Source organism: Varanus komodoensis, unplaced genomic scaffold (genome assembly GCF_004798865.1).
Source record: "Varanus komodoensis strain SLA01 unplaced genomic scaffold, ASM479886v1 scaffold4, whole genome shotgun sequence".
NCBI lineage: Eukaryota > Metazoa > Chordata > Lepidosauria > Squamata > Varanidae > Varanus > Varanus komodoensis.
This window is the reverse complement of record NW_025335941.1, coordinates 44,246,778-44,262,873: the sequence shown is the minus strand read 5'-3', so window position 1 is coordinate 44,262,873 and position 16,096 is coordinate 44,246,778. Positions and strand designations below refer to the sequence as shown.

At 43.7% G+C, this 16,096-nt stretch overlaps 1 protein-coding gene across 2 annotated transcripts in view; it reads left to right on the top strand.

Annotated features, from left to right (window-relative positions):
• B3GLCT (beta 3-glucosyltransferase) overlaps positions 1–16,096 on the top strand; it is a 173,406-nt gene that overhangs the window by 141,967 nt on the left and 15,343 nt on the right. For both annotated transcript variants that reach the window (XM_044441555.1, XM_044441554.1), the window contains one exon: positions 11,146–11,245. In XM_044441555.1, the coding sequence (XP_044297490.1) occupies positions 11,146–11,245 (100 nt within the window). The remainder of the gene's footprint in view (positions 1–11,145; positions 11,246–16,096) is intronic.

The window sequence follows — 16,096 nt, the reverse complement described above, 5'->3', positions numbered from 1 at the left end:
GATATTCACAAGAGCATGACAATAACAGGCCTTGCTCTCACTCCCTGGGTCAGACCAGAAATATGGTAAGCATGTTCAATAGCAAGATGAAAACTTTTTTGAGAGAGGATCAAATGCACATGGTCTATCAGTTTTATATCCAGGGACTGCCTAGGCAACTGAAGCACTTTCAAATTGGCCCTCCAGAAGGAGGCTTCCCAAAGTGAAAAGCAGAAATTATTTTGTGGAAAGAAGCAGGCTTGTGTGATATTTCTTGTTTTCCAAATTTGTAGCTCTAGTTTCTTGCACATCCTTGCAATAGCTTAATTGAAACTTGAAGCTGTTCCATCTTTTTGGACTATTTAGATATCTCCAGTGACATATTCTTCAGCGAAGTAACAATTTCATCTTGTCCCCCTTCTACCCTTGGAGATCTTGGCATAAGATGGATTTGGTGGGAATCCTATGCCTTTCTTAGATTCAGAAAACTGTCATGGTTGAACACTCCCTGGAATGCATTAATACTTCTCTCAATTTTCAAGCAGTTAGAAAATAATACATAGCACTACATACAGAGAGCCAGTGTGATGTAGTGGTTAAGAGTGCTGGACTAGAACTCGGCAATCTGAGTTCTAGTTCCCACTCAGCCATGGAGCCAACTGGCTGCCTTTGGGCCAGTCACAGACTTTCAACCCAATCTGGCTCACAGAGTAGTTGTTGTGGGGATAAGATTTGAGGGCAAGAGGAGAAAGATGTAGATTGCTTTTAAAAAAAGATATAAATCTAATCAGATTTGTTCTTCCTATTCAAGTATCCAGAGCCAAACTCATTTTTTTGTAGAAGCTTCATAATCTAAATGGAAGAACAATCCTCATTCCATCTTCTTAGACAAAGAGGGTAAGATGCTTGACACCGTTGGTCAAAAAAATTATTCTACTGCTGCCCCATCTTGATGGATTTTCAATTAGCAAGCCTGCATGTCATATCAACAATTCCTATGGGATAAAGTGATTCCTCTCTTTGATCAACTACCTGATGATACTAAAAATCTCCCAATCTTCCAAACAGAGGCATATTCACTGGCAAGTCAGCAAATTAATACTGCATGACATGGCGGATTGTGGATCTAAATCAGTGGCAGCAGCCATTTTACTTTGAAGACATACATGATTCTACACCATCCAGAGATGATGAAGAGATGAAATGAGAATAGAAAATCTTCCATTTGATAGGAACAAATTATTCAGTATCTCCATAGATGGCACACATGATCAAGTTCAACAAAGGATAGCTTCAGCCAACAATATGGGCATCACTATCTCCATCAGTTCAAGCAGGGAGTCTGATGGGTAGAAGGGTGCATGGTACACCAGCAGAATCCCCAATCTTTTTCGGTCGCCCACCATCAGGTATAAACTCTCTAGGCCTGGTCCCGAGGGGACAGGAAGCCCTGCGAGGGAAATTGCTGATCGATAAATTAAAGTGGCTGGTGCTGAACTAGAAACCCAGGTGGGCACAGCTGAGAGAGGGCTACATCCGCCCCCTCTCCCGCCCAGGTCTCTCTAATGCAAGCGATGTCAGCCCCCTCATCCACAATTAAATCATGGATGAGGAATGTTTTTTTATGGACTGACCTGGCATTTAGCAACAGCACTGTCAGGCCCGAGGGATGGTTGATAAGCTTACCCGGAACCTTCCAGCTGGGGGAATAACCAGAAGGGGGAACAGGTACCAACCATCTGTCCCTCTTTCTTCTATGCTGACATGCTAATCCCCCAACACCATATCTTCCCCTGCCCAACACTACCCCAGTGGTGGCGCCCACGCGCTCCCCAGGCAACCCCATAAAAACAGCAGCTCAGTCATGGAATAAATAAAAACAGTACAATAAAATACAATTAAAAACCCTCCAACACACCCCACTACAGAGGTTCTGGCCCAGCCCGGCCCCACACGGCCCCAGATGGCAACATCTTTGCCCACAGATATTGCACTGGGCTTGACAAACTCCCCACTTTGAGGATTTTTTTTTTTTTTTGCACCACTTACTCCACAGTATACCTCAGAGAAGGCAATGATGCAATGAAAACATTTAAAGGCTATCCAGATTCTTCTTGAGGTACTTTATAGTCCCCAAAATGGATGGAGGCTTTTGCCCTATTTGTAGTATGTTTTTATTTAAATAAAAAATTTCAGCCTAAAAAAAAAAAAAAATTTCAACCTATATTGGATCTTCATGGTATAAACAGTTTCACCCAACCCAAAATATTTAAAGCAGTGACAATTTCAGTCATACTATTTCTCCTTCACCATGGAGACTGGTTTGCAACAACAGGCCTATGAGATGCATATATTCATATACCCACAAACTTCTCAGGTTTGTGCTTGGTGACAACCTCTTCCAATTCAGAGTTCTCCCATTTAGCCTCACTGCTACATTAAGCAAAGTGCATGGTGGTCATTGCAACATAAATGAGATTGAGAGGCATCATAATATTTCCCTATAATGATTATTGGCTCTTCATTGCCCCATCTCATTGTTGCAACTTTCAACCAACATTTTGACCACCTTCACTGTTGTGATTTATCAGGGCATTCTTTGATTCAAACAAGCTAGAGCATGCTTTCTCAAGGACTAAATTGCTGCCTAGCAGCCTACTTTTCTGCGCTCCATTGTGCAACATCTCCTAGGATTCATGGCCTCTACTGCAGCAGCCATTCCACATAAGACCAGTCATGGCTCATCTGGCAATTCAGCCCTCAAACGTACCTTTGAAATTTTCACTTGCTCTTCCATCTGTCATCAGACACTCTCTCAAATGGTGGATGTGGCCCTTCTATGATGAGAGTGACCATTCTGTACCTCAAAACCAATACTTAACTGTCACAGAGGATACTTTATTCCATAGCTAGGGAGCACACTGTCATTTCTTCATGATCAGACCTGGAATTCCTCACTATGGCAAAGCCCTCCAATGTTACAAGACATCCCATTCTAATTGCAACAGACAACACTGTTGCCTTTTATATCAGCAAACAATGTGGCACATGTTTGCTATCACTCCTCAGCTTCACTCTGCACTCTTGGGATTGGTGCATACATATTCTATCACTCCGGTTGCCAGGTACATTCAAAATGCTGGCCAGCACACTTACCAACTCAGGAACATCCCCACACAAATGGGAGTTCAATAAAACTATTCAAGAAATTGAGATATCTCGAATCAACCTCTTTGTCCCAGCATAAACCTCTTAAGTGTTACCAAATCTGCATCAGAGTAGGTCATGATCTGTGTTCTCTAGGAAATACCTTCCTTTTATATTGGGGAATGTGCCTGACCTGTGCTTTTCTCCCATTTCTACTGATCATAAAGGTGTATAGGATGATGGCTCACATTGCATATTAATTTCATCCACTGTGGCCTCAATAACTGTAGTTTGCTTCCCTCTATCGAACTATACATTCATTCAACTTCCGCACAGACTAGACCTCATCTCAATGAGCAGTGGATGCATCCAAGATGCAAAATTTCTGTCCCTTTGTCTCACTGTGTGCAGAATGCTTAACACTATGCCTTTTCCACTTCAGTATTAGAAATACTAATGGCTGTCTGTAAACCTTCCATTCATAGTTCCTATGCACAAAGTGTGTGGAGGAGGGGGGGAATCAGAACTTTCCTCTTGCAGCTAAACAATTACCCTTCCAGTATTTATCGATCATTCTGGACATACTGTTATCTCTAAAAACAAAGGGAATCCATCAGAGTATACCTTGCAGCATAATCAGACTACATCAGTACCATGAATAGATTAAGTCTGTTCTCCCACTATTGCACAAATCAGTTCCTCAAGGGTCTACAAAATGTATACCATCCACCTGTGACCTTGATGTCCCCATGAAATCTCTCTGTTGTACTAACTTGCTTAATTACAACACTGTTTGAACCAATAGCCAGGATGGAATTCCATTGTCCAGTCATGAAAACTGTGTCCCTTTGTAGCTGTAATCTCTGCTCATAGAGCTTTATACTGTAATACATGACTCACCTTTTCTTAACAATCCATGAAAAACTGTGGTCTTAGAGTGTTCCTTCTAGATGATAGCTGCATCTTAGTTTCATTTAAACTAGGACATATTACTGCTTTCGGCTGGAGACTAGATTCTTTCAGTTGGTATATGTAGGGCTCTCACCTGCATGGACAAAATGTCATCCTTTTGGAAAACTACTCACCTTTTCTTGTGTCACTCTAGAAAGGATTTACATGGCCTTTTCTCAGGGGGGTGGGGTGGTGAGGTGCTGTGCGGGAGCCACGAAGCGGTGTGCTTGGTGGCAGCAGCTTGTACACTGGAGATGAGTAGGAAAAGTGGGGGGCGTCCAATACATGGGGGCGTCATAGAGATGGAAAAATACAGTATGTTATTTGTGTTATGACATAATTTCTTCATCGTGGCCTCTGTGCATCACACATATGGGTGCTGCGCCTGCGCAGTACCTTTAGCAGGAAGATTGCAAGCTAATGGTTTTTGGCGGGAAAGCTCCGCTCCCCCTCCCCCATAGCCTATAAAGAGCGGAGCGTCTGCCATTTTGTTCAGTCTTTGCGACCGCCGTTCGCTGTGCCTTGTGCCACTTTCGCTGTCGCTCTGACTGTTGCTCATCTAGCCTGTTCTTCTTCTCGATTGTTCTCCCAGTTGTTATAGCCCCGGTATTCTAGTTCTTGTTAGTTCCTGATAGTTCTTATAGTTCTTGTAGTATTCTCCATCGTTCTACCTTCCTTTCGATCTTCTATCTAAAAAAAAAACCCAAAAAATATATACTTACCCTCTGGACTATCTCCCTTTTTTCTCTTTCTTGCGATGACGCAGCGAGTGGCTTTCCGCAAATGCGCGGAGTGCAGATCAAAAATGTCTCCAACCGACCCACATGACCTATGCCTCCTCTGTTTGCGGGAGGGGCATAGGACTGATAAATGCTCTCACTGCCTGGCCTTCTCTAAGCAGGCCAGGAAGAACCGTGAGAATCGCCTCCGGAGGCTCTTGTGGGATCGGGCTCTCATGCAGTCCGACCCACTCGTTGCTGCTCCAAAGCCTGGCTCCACTTCAGTGGCTCCACCCTCACACCCTTCAGACGAAGGCGCATCTGCTACGGTGGTTCCACCTGCTTCTCCCGAGCAAAAGCACGAGAAGCGCAAGCATGCGGAACGTGACAAATCGGCAAGCCATAAGAAAGCCAGGAAGGAGAAGGCTCCTAAACCTTCAAAAAAATCAAAGGATCTGGAGCATCCTTGACACCGGGACTCGAATTCGATGGCCCCCTTGGTACCGGCAGCACTTACCGTACCGACTCCACCTGACCCGGTGCTTCAGGCGGCTATGAAGGTTACCCCTCAAGGGTCCCCTTGCAGTGTGGCTGACCTTGCTGGGCCGCTTCCAACTCTACAAAGAGGCTCAATTTCTGATGGGGAAATTCAGGACTCCCCCGCTAGGGCTAAGTCGCCCACACCTATGCCCACAGCCACTCTGGAGGCGGATGTAGAGATGTCCCCGGCTAGGAGCCTGAGGAGTCGCTCCATGGAGCAGCGCTCGGAGGGATGGCATCGCTCATACTATCAGACCTGGGGCGATCCGCTCTCCGTCGGGTACTATCCCGTTCCTAGGGGTCGGTCTTCGCCACCGTCCCACGACCGACCGCAGTCCTTGGGCCCGAGGCATGCATCCCCGATACCTCCTTGGGATGGAAGTAGCCGCTTCTTCTCCCTGGCGGAGTCCTCATCATCGGCTCCCCTGTATTATGGTGCTGGCTCTGACGATTCGGAGATCGATTCAACCTCCCCTGATGTTGCTGTGACCTCCCAGGGCCCTGCGTCACTGGATGAATCGCATGTCTCCTTCGCGGAGCTGATGTCCCGGCTTGTCCAGTCCCTCAACATTGATGCCATCCAGCGTCCGGGACCTACTACGGACAAGTTCTACGACGTCCATGAGGAACAGTCCACATCGATCGTCCTTCTGCTGATCACCACCTTACGGCAGGCGATGACGCAGCCCTGGGACTTGCCCTCTCATCCTCAACCCATGTCTCGGAGGTACGAATCCATGTACCAGGTTTGGGAGGAGGATATCCCCTTCCTCCTCCGCCACCCCAAGCTGAACTCGGTCGTGGTGGAGTCCTCCTAGGGCAGAGAGGCGAGAGGTCACGCTGCACCAAGGGATAAGGAGGGCCAAAAGATCGACTCCCTGGCCAGGCGAGTCTACGCTGCCTCAGGCCTGGGGCTGTGTATCTCCAACTACGAGGCGATGTTGGCGAGGTATCAATACTTCATAATGCAAGGCCTGCACAACGTTGCCTCGACCCTCCCGGACCACCAGGGTGACCTGGCGAAGGTGTTTATCAAGGAGGCGATGCAGGTTGCTGTCCAGCAGTTGTCCACAGCCAGGCACCATGTGGACACAGACTCGAGGGCCTTGGTTGGTGCCGTTTCACTCCGGAGACACGCCTGGCTAAGAAATTGTAACTTCCTGGAGGAGACTAAACATTGGATAGAGGAAATGCCCTTCGACGGGTCTGGGCTTTTCCACTCACGCACCAACCACAAGTTAAACAAACTACATGAATCCCACATGACGGCACGCAGGATGGAGCTACAGACCCAGACCAGGCGTAAGTGGTCGTGGACTCGTCCATCTTATAGGCAGTCCTATCAGCCTAGACAGCAGCCCCAGCACCGGCAGCAGCAGCAACAGCAGTGCCGCTGTCCACAGCCCTAGCAACGCTATCAGCAAGGCCACCGCCATTTCAACGATAGGAGACAGCATTGACGGGACTGGCAAACCATTCCTCTGATCCCTTCCATACCCACCCCCCTCTCATCTGGGGATCGGCTGCGAAGCTGACTCCCCATTTGGGAGTCCATCACATCTGATCGGTGGGTATTGTCCATCATTCAGCACAGCTATCGGATAGAATTCGACATCATTCCTCCTTCGGGTCCGATCCGGTTTACATCATGCTCGCCGGTACTACTCGATGAAATACAACAACTTCTTCATAAAGGAGTGATTTGTCAAGTAACCTCACCTGACGGACTCCACAGATTCTATTCCAGATATTTTACAGTCCCGAAGTGGGATGGTGGTCTACGTCCGATTTTGAACTTATGTAATCTGAATCGATTTATCGTGACAAAGTTTTGAATGAAGTTTCGTTTCGAATGAAGTTTCGTTTTGCTGTTGTACCCCATTTCTGCGAATTTACAGTTTTACCTTTTGGACCGGCCACTACTCCGAGAGTGTTCACCAAATGTATGCCCCCTGTCTGTGCTTTCCTACGCCTCTAAGGCATACAAATTTACCCTTACCTTGATGATTGCCTGCTAGTGTCCCGATCTAGGGAAGGACTCCTCGCATCCATCCGTACAACCTGTGCCTTGTTGGATGATCTGGGCCTACGCATTAATACCGAGAAATCTTCTCTTCCGATGCAGACACTTACCTTCATTGGAGCCCACCTGGATTTGACATTGGGAAAAGCCTTCCTTCCTCGGGACAGACAACAGATTCTTTCTCGCCACATCCATCGAATGCGAAGAGACGGGACAGTCCCGGCAAAGTCCATCCAGAGGATCCTGGGACATATTGCTTCCTCGGTTGCTGTGGTGCCACACGCCAGACTTCGGCTCCGTCCATTTCAATTCCTCTTCAACAAGATGTTCCACCCACAGAGAGACCCATCGTCGAAATTGATTCAAATCCCATCCTCGGTGCTCCATTCTCTGCTCTGGTGGTCAGTACCAACCAATCTGACTGTTGGGGTTCCCTTCAGGCCACAATGTCCTTCAATAACCCTCAGTACCGATGCATCTCTTCTAGGATGGGGAGCGATATGCTCCGGCCTATACACCCAAGGCACATGGAATCATTGAGAATCCATGAATCATATCAACTTCCTGGAGCTGCTGGAAGTATTCAGGGCCCTACACTCTTTCGAGGATGTTTTCCAACATCGGGTCGTTCAGATAACTTCAGACATCATAGCCACAGTCTTCTATCTGAACAAACAAGGTGGAACAAAGTCCCCGACTTTGGCCAGGCTTTCAATGAAAATTTGGGACTGGTGCATTCCGAGAGACATTACGCTGATGGCAGTCCATCTGGCTGGTACGGATAATGTGCAAGCAGACCTCCTCAGCAGGCACCTGTTCACCTCTCACGAATGGGAACCAGATCCTTGGACATGCGACCATCTCTTTCATCGCTGGGGGTTCCCTGACGTGGACTTATTCTCCACCCAACAGAACAAGGTGTGCGATGCTTACTGTTCGAGAGCGGGAATCGGGGACGGATCCCTAGGGGATGCATTCATGATCCCCTGGAACAACCTGATCTTTTACACCTTCCCTCCAATCACTCTTGGTGATAGCGAAGATAGTATATGATCGAGCCGCGGGGATACTAATTGCCCCTTGATGGCCACGCCAAGCTTGGTTTGCAACACTGCTCGACATCTCTTGCAGGGAATGACTCCATCTACCACTGCTTCCGTACCTCATAACCCAACAGGGTGGTACACTTCACCATCCAGATTTACTGTCATTGAACTTAACAGCGTGGCGAATCCGATAGCTACCATTGCGCCACCGGTATCAATGACAACTTCAAGTGAATCGAATCCTGCCGTCGAATCCAGTGGGTTCGGCATTTCCTCTTCATTTCTTCCTTCCGTACCGTCGGATTCAAGGATTGATCCGTCGAATCCGACAGCCTTTCATCCGGATTCAAGGATTGATCCGTCGAATCCGACAGCCTTTCAACACATCCTTGATTCTGCTTTGAAGCTGTTCACGCGGAAGTCCTACGCGGCTAAATGGAGACAATTTTCTACCTTTGCCGAGTCTCTTTCGTTCTCTCCATTTACATCATTGACACATCAAATCCTTTAGTTCCTATTAGAACTGCACCATTCCAGATTGAAACCGTCTTCAGTTAAAGTGTATACGGCAGCAATAGCCTACCATCGTGGCTTGGTTGACGGATCAATCATCTTCTCTCAACCTACTGTTTAGAGGTTTCTTAAAGGACTTCATAATCTTAATCCATCAATCAGGCCAGTAATGCCTACATGGAGTCTCTCTGTTGTTCTGCAAGCGCTTACGAGAGCTCCTTTCGAACCATTGGCAACAGTCGATTTACGTCTGGTTTCATGGAAGACAGCGTTTCTTGTTGTGGTCACTTCAGCCCGAAGGGCCAGTGAGCTCTGCACTCTCTGCATACACCCGCCTTACCTGAATGTTCACAGAGAAAAGGTCGTTTTGCACCTCGATCCATCTTTTATTCCTAAGGTGGCTACATCTTTTCATATGGGACAGGATATTATCTTACCTGCCTTTTTTCCATCTCCGTCAATTCCGTTAGAAAGATCGTTGCACTCACTTGACGTTCGGCGTTGTTTAGCCTTCTACAGATCAAGGACTGAATCTATTCGACATAGCTCAAATAGACTATTCATTAAATATTCCACCAGAGATCAAGGCGATCCAGTCACTCCGCAGAGACTTTCCAAGTGGATAGTCCATACTATCACTTTATCCTATCAACTATTATGCTCTATTGTATTTCAATGTATTTTATTGTGTTGTAAGCCGCCCCGAGGCTTCGGCAAGGGGCGGCATAGAAATGTTATAATAATAACAACAACAACAACAACAACAACAACAACTGGCTAAGATTGAATTACCTACAGCCCCTTGAAACCATTCGACTAGGGCTGTTGTAGCCTCATCTGCCTTTGCATCAGGGGTCCTGATTGATGATGCATGCCGAGCTGCTATTTGGGCGAACCCTTGCACTTTCGCCAGACATTATCATCTGGATGTTCAGGCTCGGCAAGATTGCTTCTTTGGCAGAGTCGTTCTTTCATCTATTCTTCATTGAGGCCACCTCCCCTCCTCCTTTTATGGTAAGCTTGTTAATCTACCCATATGTGTGATGCACAGAGGCCACGACGAAGAAAAGCAGGTTGCTTACCTGTAACTGATGTTTTTCGAGTGGCCCTCTGTGCAGTCACACAACCCACCCGCCGGCCCTGCTTGGTGTCGGTGAGTGGACATATTCGTTGGTACCGAAAGTTTTCCCTTTTTTCATGGTACCGATCTTTTTTCCTATCTCATACTGGAAATTTTTTTCCACGTGGGGGCGTACGTTTGGTCATCAAAGACTGAACAAAATGGCGGATGCTCCGCTCTTTATAGGCTACGGGGGAGGGGGAGTGGAGCTTTTCAGCCAAAAACCGTTAGCTTGCAATCTTCCAGCCAAAGGCACTGCGCAGGCACAGCACCCATATGTGTGACTGCACAGATGGCCGCTCGAAGAGCATCAGTTACAGGTAAGCAACCTGCTTTTCTAAAAATGAATTCTGTTTGGGGCAGAATTGAAAAATGAATTCTGTTTGAATGGGGCAGGGGAGAATGATACTTCAGGAATCTAAAAACAACCACATTGCAAATATCAGTTGTAAATTTCATTGTGTTACTAATAGCATTGACCTATTCATGAAATTAATTCTATTCAGTTGGAATTATTTGGATATTAATGGATATAAGGTTGCAACTGTCACTGTATTTAAGACAAGAACTGAGGAGATTTAAAACTACCATTATTTATTTTATAGAATCAGAATAGTAGCATTGGAAGGAGCCAAAAAGGCCATCAGGTACAACCCCCTGCTAATTGCAAGACTCCAAGTTAAACCTTCTCTCTCAGCTCTCAGATGGCTGTCCAATTTCAGTAATTTCTAGTCACTTTTCAGAACACAAATCCTTCTAAGATAGCTTAGAAGTAACATCAGTATCTATTAATATGATAGCATTAAACACGATTTTTAAAATGTTCAGTGAACATGTGAGAGGCCACAGGCAGGGCCCAAACTATGCTTTAGAACTGCAGAGACCAAGATGCCTCCAGGTCCAGGGACACTCTATCATGACTTCTGTAACCATTAGGATTTCTTGCATTAATAGCAGATGTAACTCAAGGAGGTTTAACGTGTATCTAATCAGAACCCATGCAGTTGCTGGAATGGCATTATTTGGAAAATTTATGAAATCTCTTACCACAATTACACTATAAATCAAATAACTGCATTCTTTTACCTTTGTTTGTTTCATATCTAGGTCACTGTGGGAAAACTTTTGCCATTTTGGAAAGATTTTTAAATCATAGCCCAGCTACAACACCTTGGTTAGTCATTGTGGATGATGATACTTTAATAAGGTATGAATTTCAGAATTGGGTGGAAGCTAAATTGTACATTGCATTGCAAGTTAACAGTTGAAACCCACTACTGTGGAACTAACATGAAGTGGTGCAGATCCCAAGTGAAACATGAAATTCATGATCCAGTATCTTCTGTTGAACAGAAAATCCAAGTAACATAGAGCAAATCAAAAACACTTCTCAGATGTTAAATTAAATATTAAATATACTTGAAGCACTCATTGTAGCAGAAAATTGAATTAGTGTTTTGAAAAATAGCAAATTGGAGTAACAAATCCCTTGTTTCAGCATTGGGATTTGATACTGAAAATGAACTAGAAGTTCCAACTGCAGCAACAATATAGGAAAGGTCGTGAGCAGGTTTGCATGTCACAACAACCCTTTGTGGTAAATTACTACAGTGGGTTACTGTGAAGTGCTGAGCAGCTACATTGAGTCCAATGGATAATCAGGCTCATCATGGTTGCTTTCTTCTCTCTCCCTGCCTCCTTCGTTCGTGGTCGTATCCCCGGGGACAATGCAGGAAGGAATGAGGCCCCTCTCTTTGATAGTCACAAATGAGTTCAGCTCTCCGTGGCTGTCAGAGTCTTCACTGCACCAACAGGTCTCTTGCCTTAAAGTGCAGTAGAAAGGATGGGGAGCTGATAAGGCACACTAGCCTACTCATCTAGAGGAGATCTCTGGAGCAGGAGGTGGGTGCCTCATTTACTCTATGTTGCTGCACTATTCTCAGGGCAGTCCTGCCAGCAAGATTGCCAGCTTCTGCCTAGAAGTCATTTGAACCTAATCAGTATCTTTAATTCCTGTTGTGTTTTGAGTACAATGGTCTTTAAAACTCTTTCAGCGCTGCTGGCCCAAAAAACATATTCATGTTTTTGAATTAGATCATTCAACTGATTATCATCTATGATTTCCTTTTGTTAAAAACGAAATATAATAGTGAACAGGAACAAATTCTGACATGTTTACATCCTAAATTGCTTTTTATATTTGCTAAATTGAAATTTCACTGTTGCAAGAAATAATTTTCCTTTTTACAAATGGAAACATGGCTTAGAATTTGACAGATTATAGCACAGAAAGATAAGCCTAATGTTCGTTTCTGTGAAATCCTACAATGGCTGTTAATTTAATCCAATTCCAGTATGAAGAGCTATTTTTATATAAACTACATAACGTAATATTGAAATGTCAATTTATTATCTTTTCTTTTCTTTGTACTCCATCTCAAAAATTCATGCTCACTTCTTGAGAATAGTCTTTCTTGTGAAGAGATAACATCATCTTTGTCTCTTTGATTAGTTTTTTTCCACTGAATATCTCTTTCTTTTTGCAGTTAGAGCTTATTATGAAAGAGTTCTTATTGACCTAGAAGGTGATAGAAACTTAAGAGCTTAGGCATGTGCAATTACATTGCCAGCAACAGTAGCTGAACAATGTGATATTTGCCACATTTAAATTTCAGCATTTGTGACCTAGTGATAAATTGCTCAGAATAATTTTCTGGCATCAACTATCTGCGGTAATCCATGAGCGTCCTGGAGGCAACAATGCTGTTTTATCCACTAATATGTCTTGCTGCATTAGCTGATGCCAAAAAGATGAATTAACAGAATGTTGCATTAGATCATAATCTCTTCAGTGGTTGGGATGTGTAGCTGTCTAATGACCTGTAATACTCCCTGACCTACTCTTCCCACAGAGTCACTTGGAAGTTGGTCATGCAAGATGCCCTCTGTAGAATCAGTGGCAGCTAATCAAAAGAGTCAGATCAAGGCTGACAGAAATGCTGGAGTCCACTTCCAATCTAGGCACTTCTGTCTATCCAGAAGGAAATTAAAATTAGATTCTGATAATTTAATCATAAAATTAGATTATGAAGGACTGCAACTCTAATATATCATGTGTAGCCACTGCTGAATTTTTACCACTGTTTCAGTGTGGTACAGACCTTATCCGAGGCTTTGTTAAATCTTCAAGTATTCTAAAGGGGATTGATCTTCCAAACTTTAATGTTCTTTCATAGGATCATAAGAGTTGGAAGGGACCTTGGCAATCATCTCATGTAACCTCCTGATTACGACAGGATCTGCAGGGAAGAATGCAACTACAGCTTTCCTGATGAATACTTCCAGTGAAGGAAATGCAGCAGCCCCTGAGAGAATCTTAGTCTGCCAATAGTTGTTATCATTAGAAAGTTTCACCTAATATTTAAGCTGAAATCTGTTCACCTGTAATTTCCACCCACTGGTTCTACTCCTGTCCTCTGGAGCAACAGGTGCAGTCCAGCTTCTTTGTACCAGCCCTTCAGATGTTTGAAAATTGCTATCATCCTCCCCCCTTAATCTTCTCTTCAGACGTTTTCACAATTGTAGGACTTAGTTTGCAGACCCATTACCATCTTGCTTGTCCTACTCTGGACATACTTGTCAATGTAAAATGTGGTTCCTAGAGCAGGACACAATGTACTTCGATCAGAGCAAAACAGGGAAGAACCATTCCTTCTCATGATATGAATACTGTTCTTCTGTGTGCTGTATTTTTTTTAGCAACCACGTCACACTGCTGGCTCATGCTCAGCCTATGATTGTCTAAAACAGTTAAATCCTCTTCATGTATGCCAACGGAGGTCTCCCTTATCCTATTTTGTGTATTTCATTTGAGTACCTAAATTCAGTAATTTACAATATCTCTGTATTTCATCTTGCTGGTTTGGCCCAGTGTTCTAGCCTACCAAAATAGTTTTGAATCTAGATTCTGTTTTTTATGGCATCAGCTGTTCTTCCAAGTTTGGTCTCATCTCTAATAAACAACTGTTTTCATCAAAGCAATTTGTAAAGTTCTTTAATAGTACAGGAGTGAGGGCAGAGTCTCTCACACTCCAGTTGAGACATTTTTCTAGGTCAATCTAGAACAGTTAATGGAGAATTAATTAATGGATGTTTGGAAATAAGTTTGATTTGGCAAGATTTATTCTTGATAGATTCATGTTGGGTACTAATAATCAGTATATTCTTTTGTAGATGCCCACTTAGTAATGTGTTCTAGAATTTTGCTTGGTATCAGTATTAGGGTTATTGGCATTGTTTTTGGAGACTAGGGCAGTATTTTCCCATTTCCAGTCTGTAGGCATATCACCTGTTTCTATAATATGTAGGTGGAGATGAACTCATTGAAAATAGCTAGGGGTTTTTCCATGCATAATTTGTTTCATTTTTCTCAGGCTGAACACAATTCACTTTGCAGAGGAAGATGAAGGCAAAATAGGAATTGAAAAGTTCTACCTAAGCTCCATTACCTGACAATTCAACCTTCCTGAGCCTGGTGCCTTCTAAATGTGTTAGACTACAATTTCCATCAACCCATGTCTATTAGGGTTGATGGGCATTCTAGACCAACACATCTGGAAGGTAGTGGATTTAGGAAGACAGTTCTCCATGCAGCAGAGACCTACCATTTGTTGCTATTCTTGTTCCAAACATAGCTAAAGATGTTTTGTTTGTTTGTTTTGTTTTGTTTTATCAAGCTTCTTTCCAAGCTTCAACTGATTAGTTTTAGCTTTTATGACACCACATTTACTGGTTTGGGCTACCCTTTCAATTTCTTTTTAACCAATTTGTATTTTTCTCTGGTTCCAGTGATTAAAATGAATATCCACTGTTAATTAGGGCTTATTTCCTGTTCTTATGCTAAACATAAACAAACTGCACTTGAATATAAAGGGAATAAAATGAAACTAGCCATGGTTTAAAAATTCTTTAAACTATTTATGCTTTCCGTTGCACCAGTCTATTCAATTGTTTGGTGCAACTCAAAAACTAAAAGACTTCTATGTCACCAGAGACCATGGGCAGGGGTTCAGTCTTTAAAAACCATTATGCTATTTCACGTTTGCTAAGAGAGATAAACCCTTCTGAAAAAAATGAACATGGTTTCCACAAGGGGAAGGCCTGTCCCACTAAGCTATTGGAGTTCTTTGAGAGTCTTAATAAGCAGGTAAACAAGGATGATCCAGTAGACACTGTATGCTTGAACTTCCAAAAGACTTTTGACAAAAGGCCCTCACCAAAGGCTCCTGAGCAAACTAAGCAGTCATAGAATAAAAGGGGAGAGGTCCTCATATGGATCATTAACTGGTTAAAGGACAGAAGACAGAGAGTGGAAATAAATGGCAATTTCTCCCAGTTGAGGGATGTAACCAGTGAAGCCCCCAGAGTTCTACATCAGGACCAGTGCTTTTCAACCTATTAAGCAGTGATTTGGCCACATTTGCTGGTGACACCAAACTATTTAGAGAGGTTAAATTTAAAAGGGATTGTAAAAAGCTCATTGGTGTTTGCTGGAATGTACAGAGATGAACAACATGAGTAGTCTGATGATACTTGTTTCTTTCATCAAGCAAACACAGAAGATTCTGGAGGCAAAGCATGGAAAACATGTCTCAGCCAGCAGTGATCCTGTTACCCATTTGGTCTCCCCAGACATGCCACCTGGAAAGGGGAGGGTAAAAGGCTCCTTGATTTGTCAAAACAGCCGATATGGATTGATGTTAAATATAGTTGTTATTTATTTCATTTCTATACCACCCCATAGCTGAAACTCTTTGGGCAGTTAACAATAATATATAAAACAAAACAATAAATTACAATACCAATACTATAAAACCAAAGAACTGTTAAAAAGAATTGTTCAAGTGTCTTAGGTGATAAACAAACCTACAGGGTTGCCAGATATGACCAACATGGCAAAAATGCTCCATCTAAAACCTCCATAAATAAGATAAATAAATATATATTTTCCAGAAGTGCTATATGGAAAAGCTGCTGCTGATGCTTGATGATAAAAAAT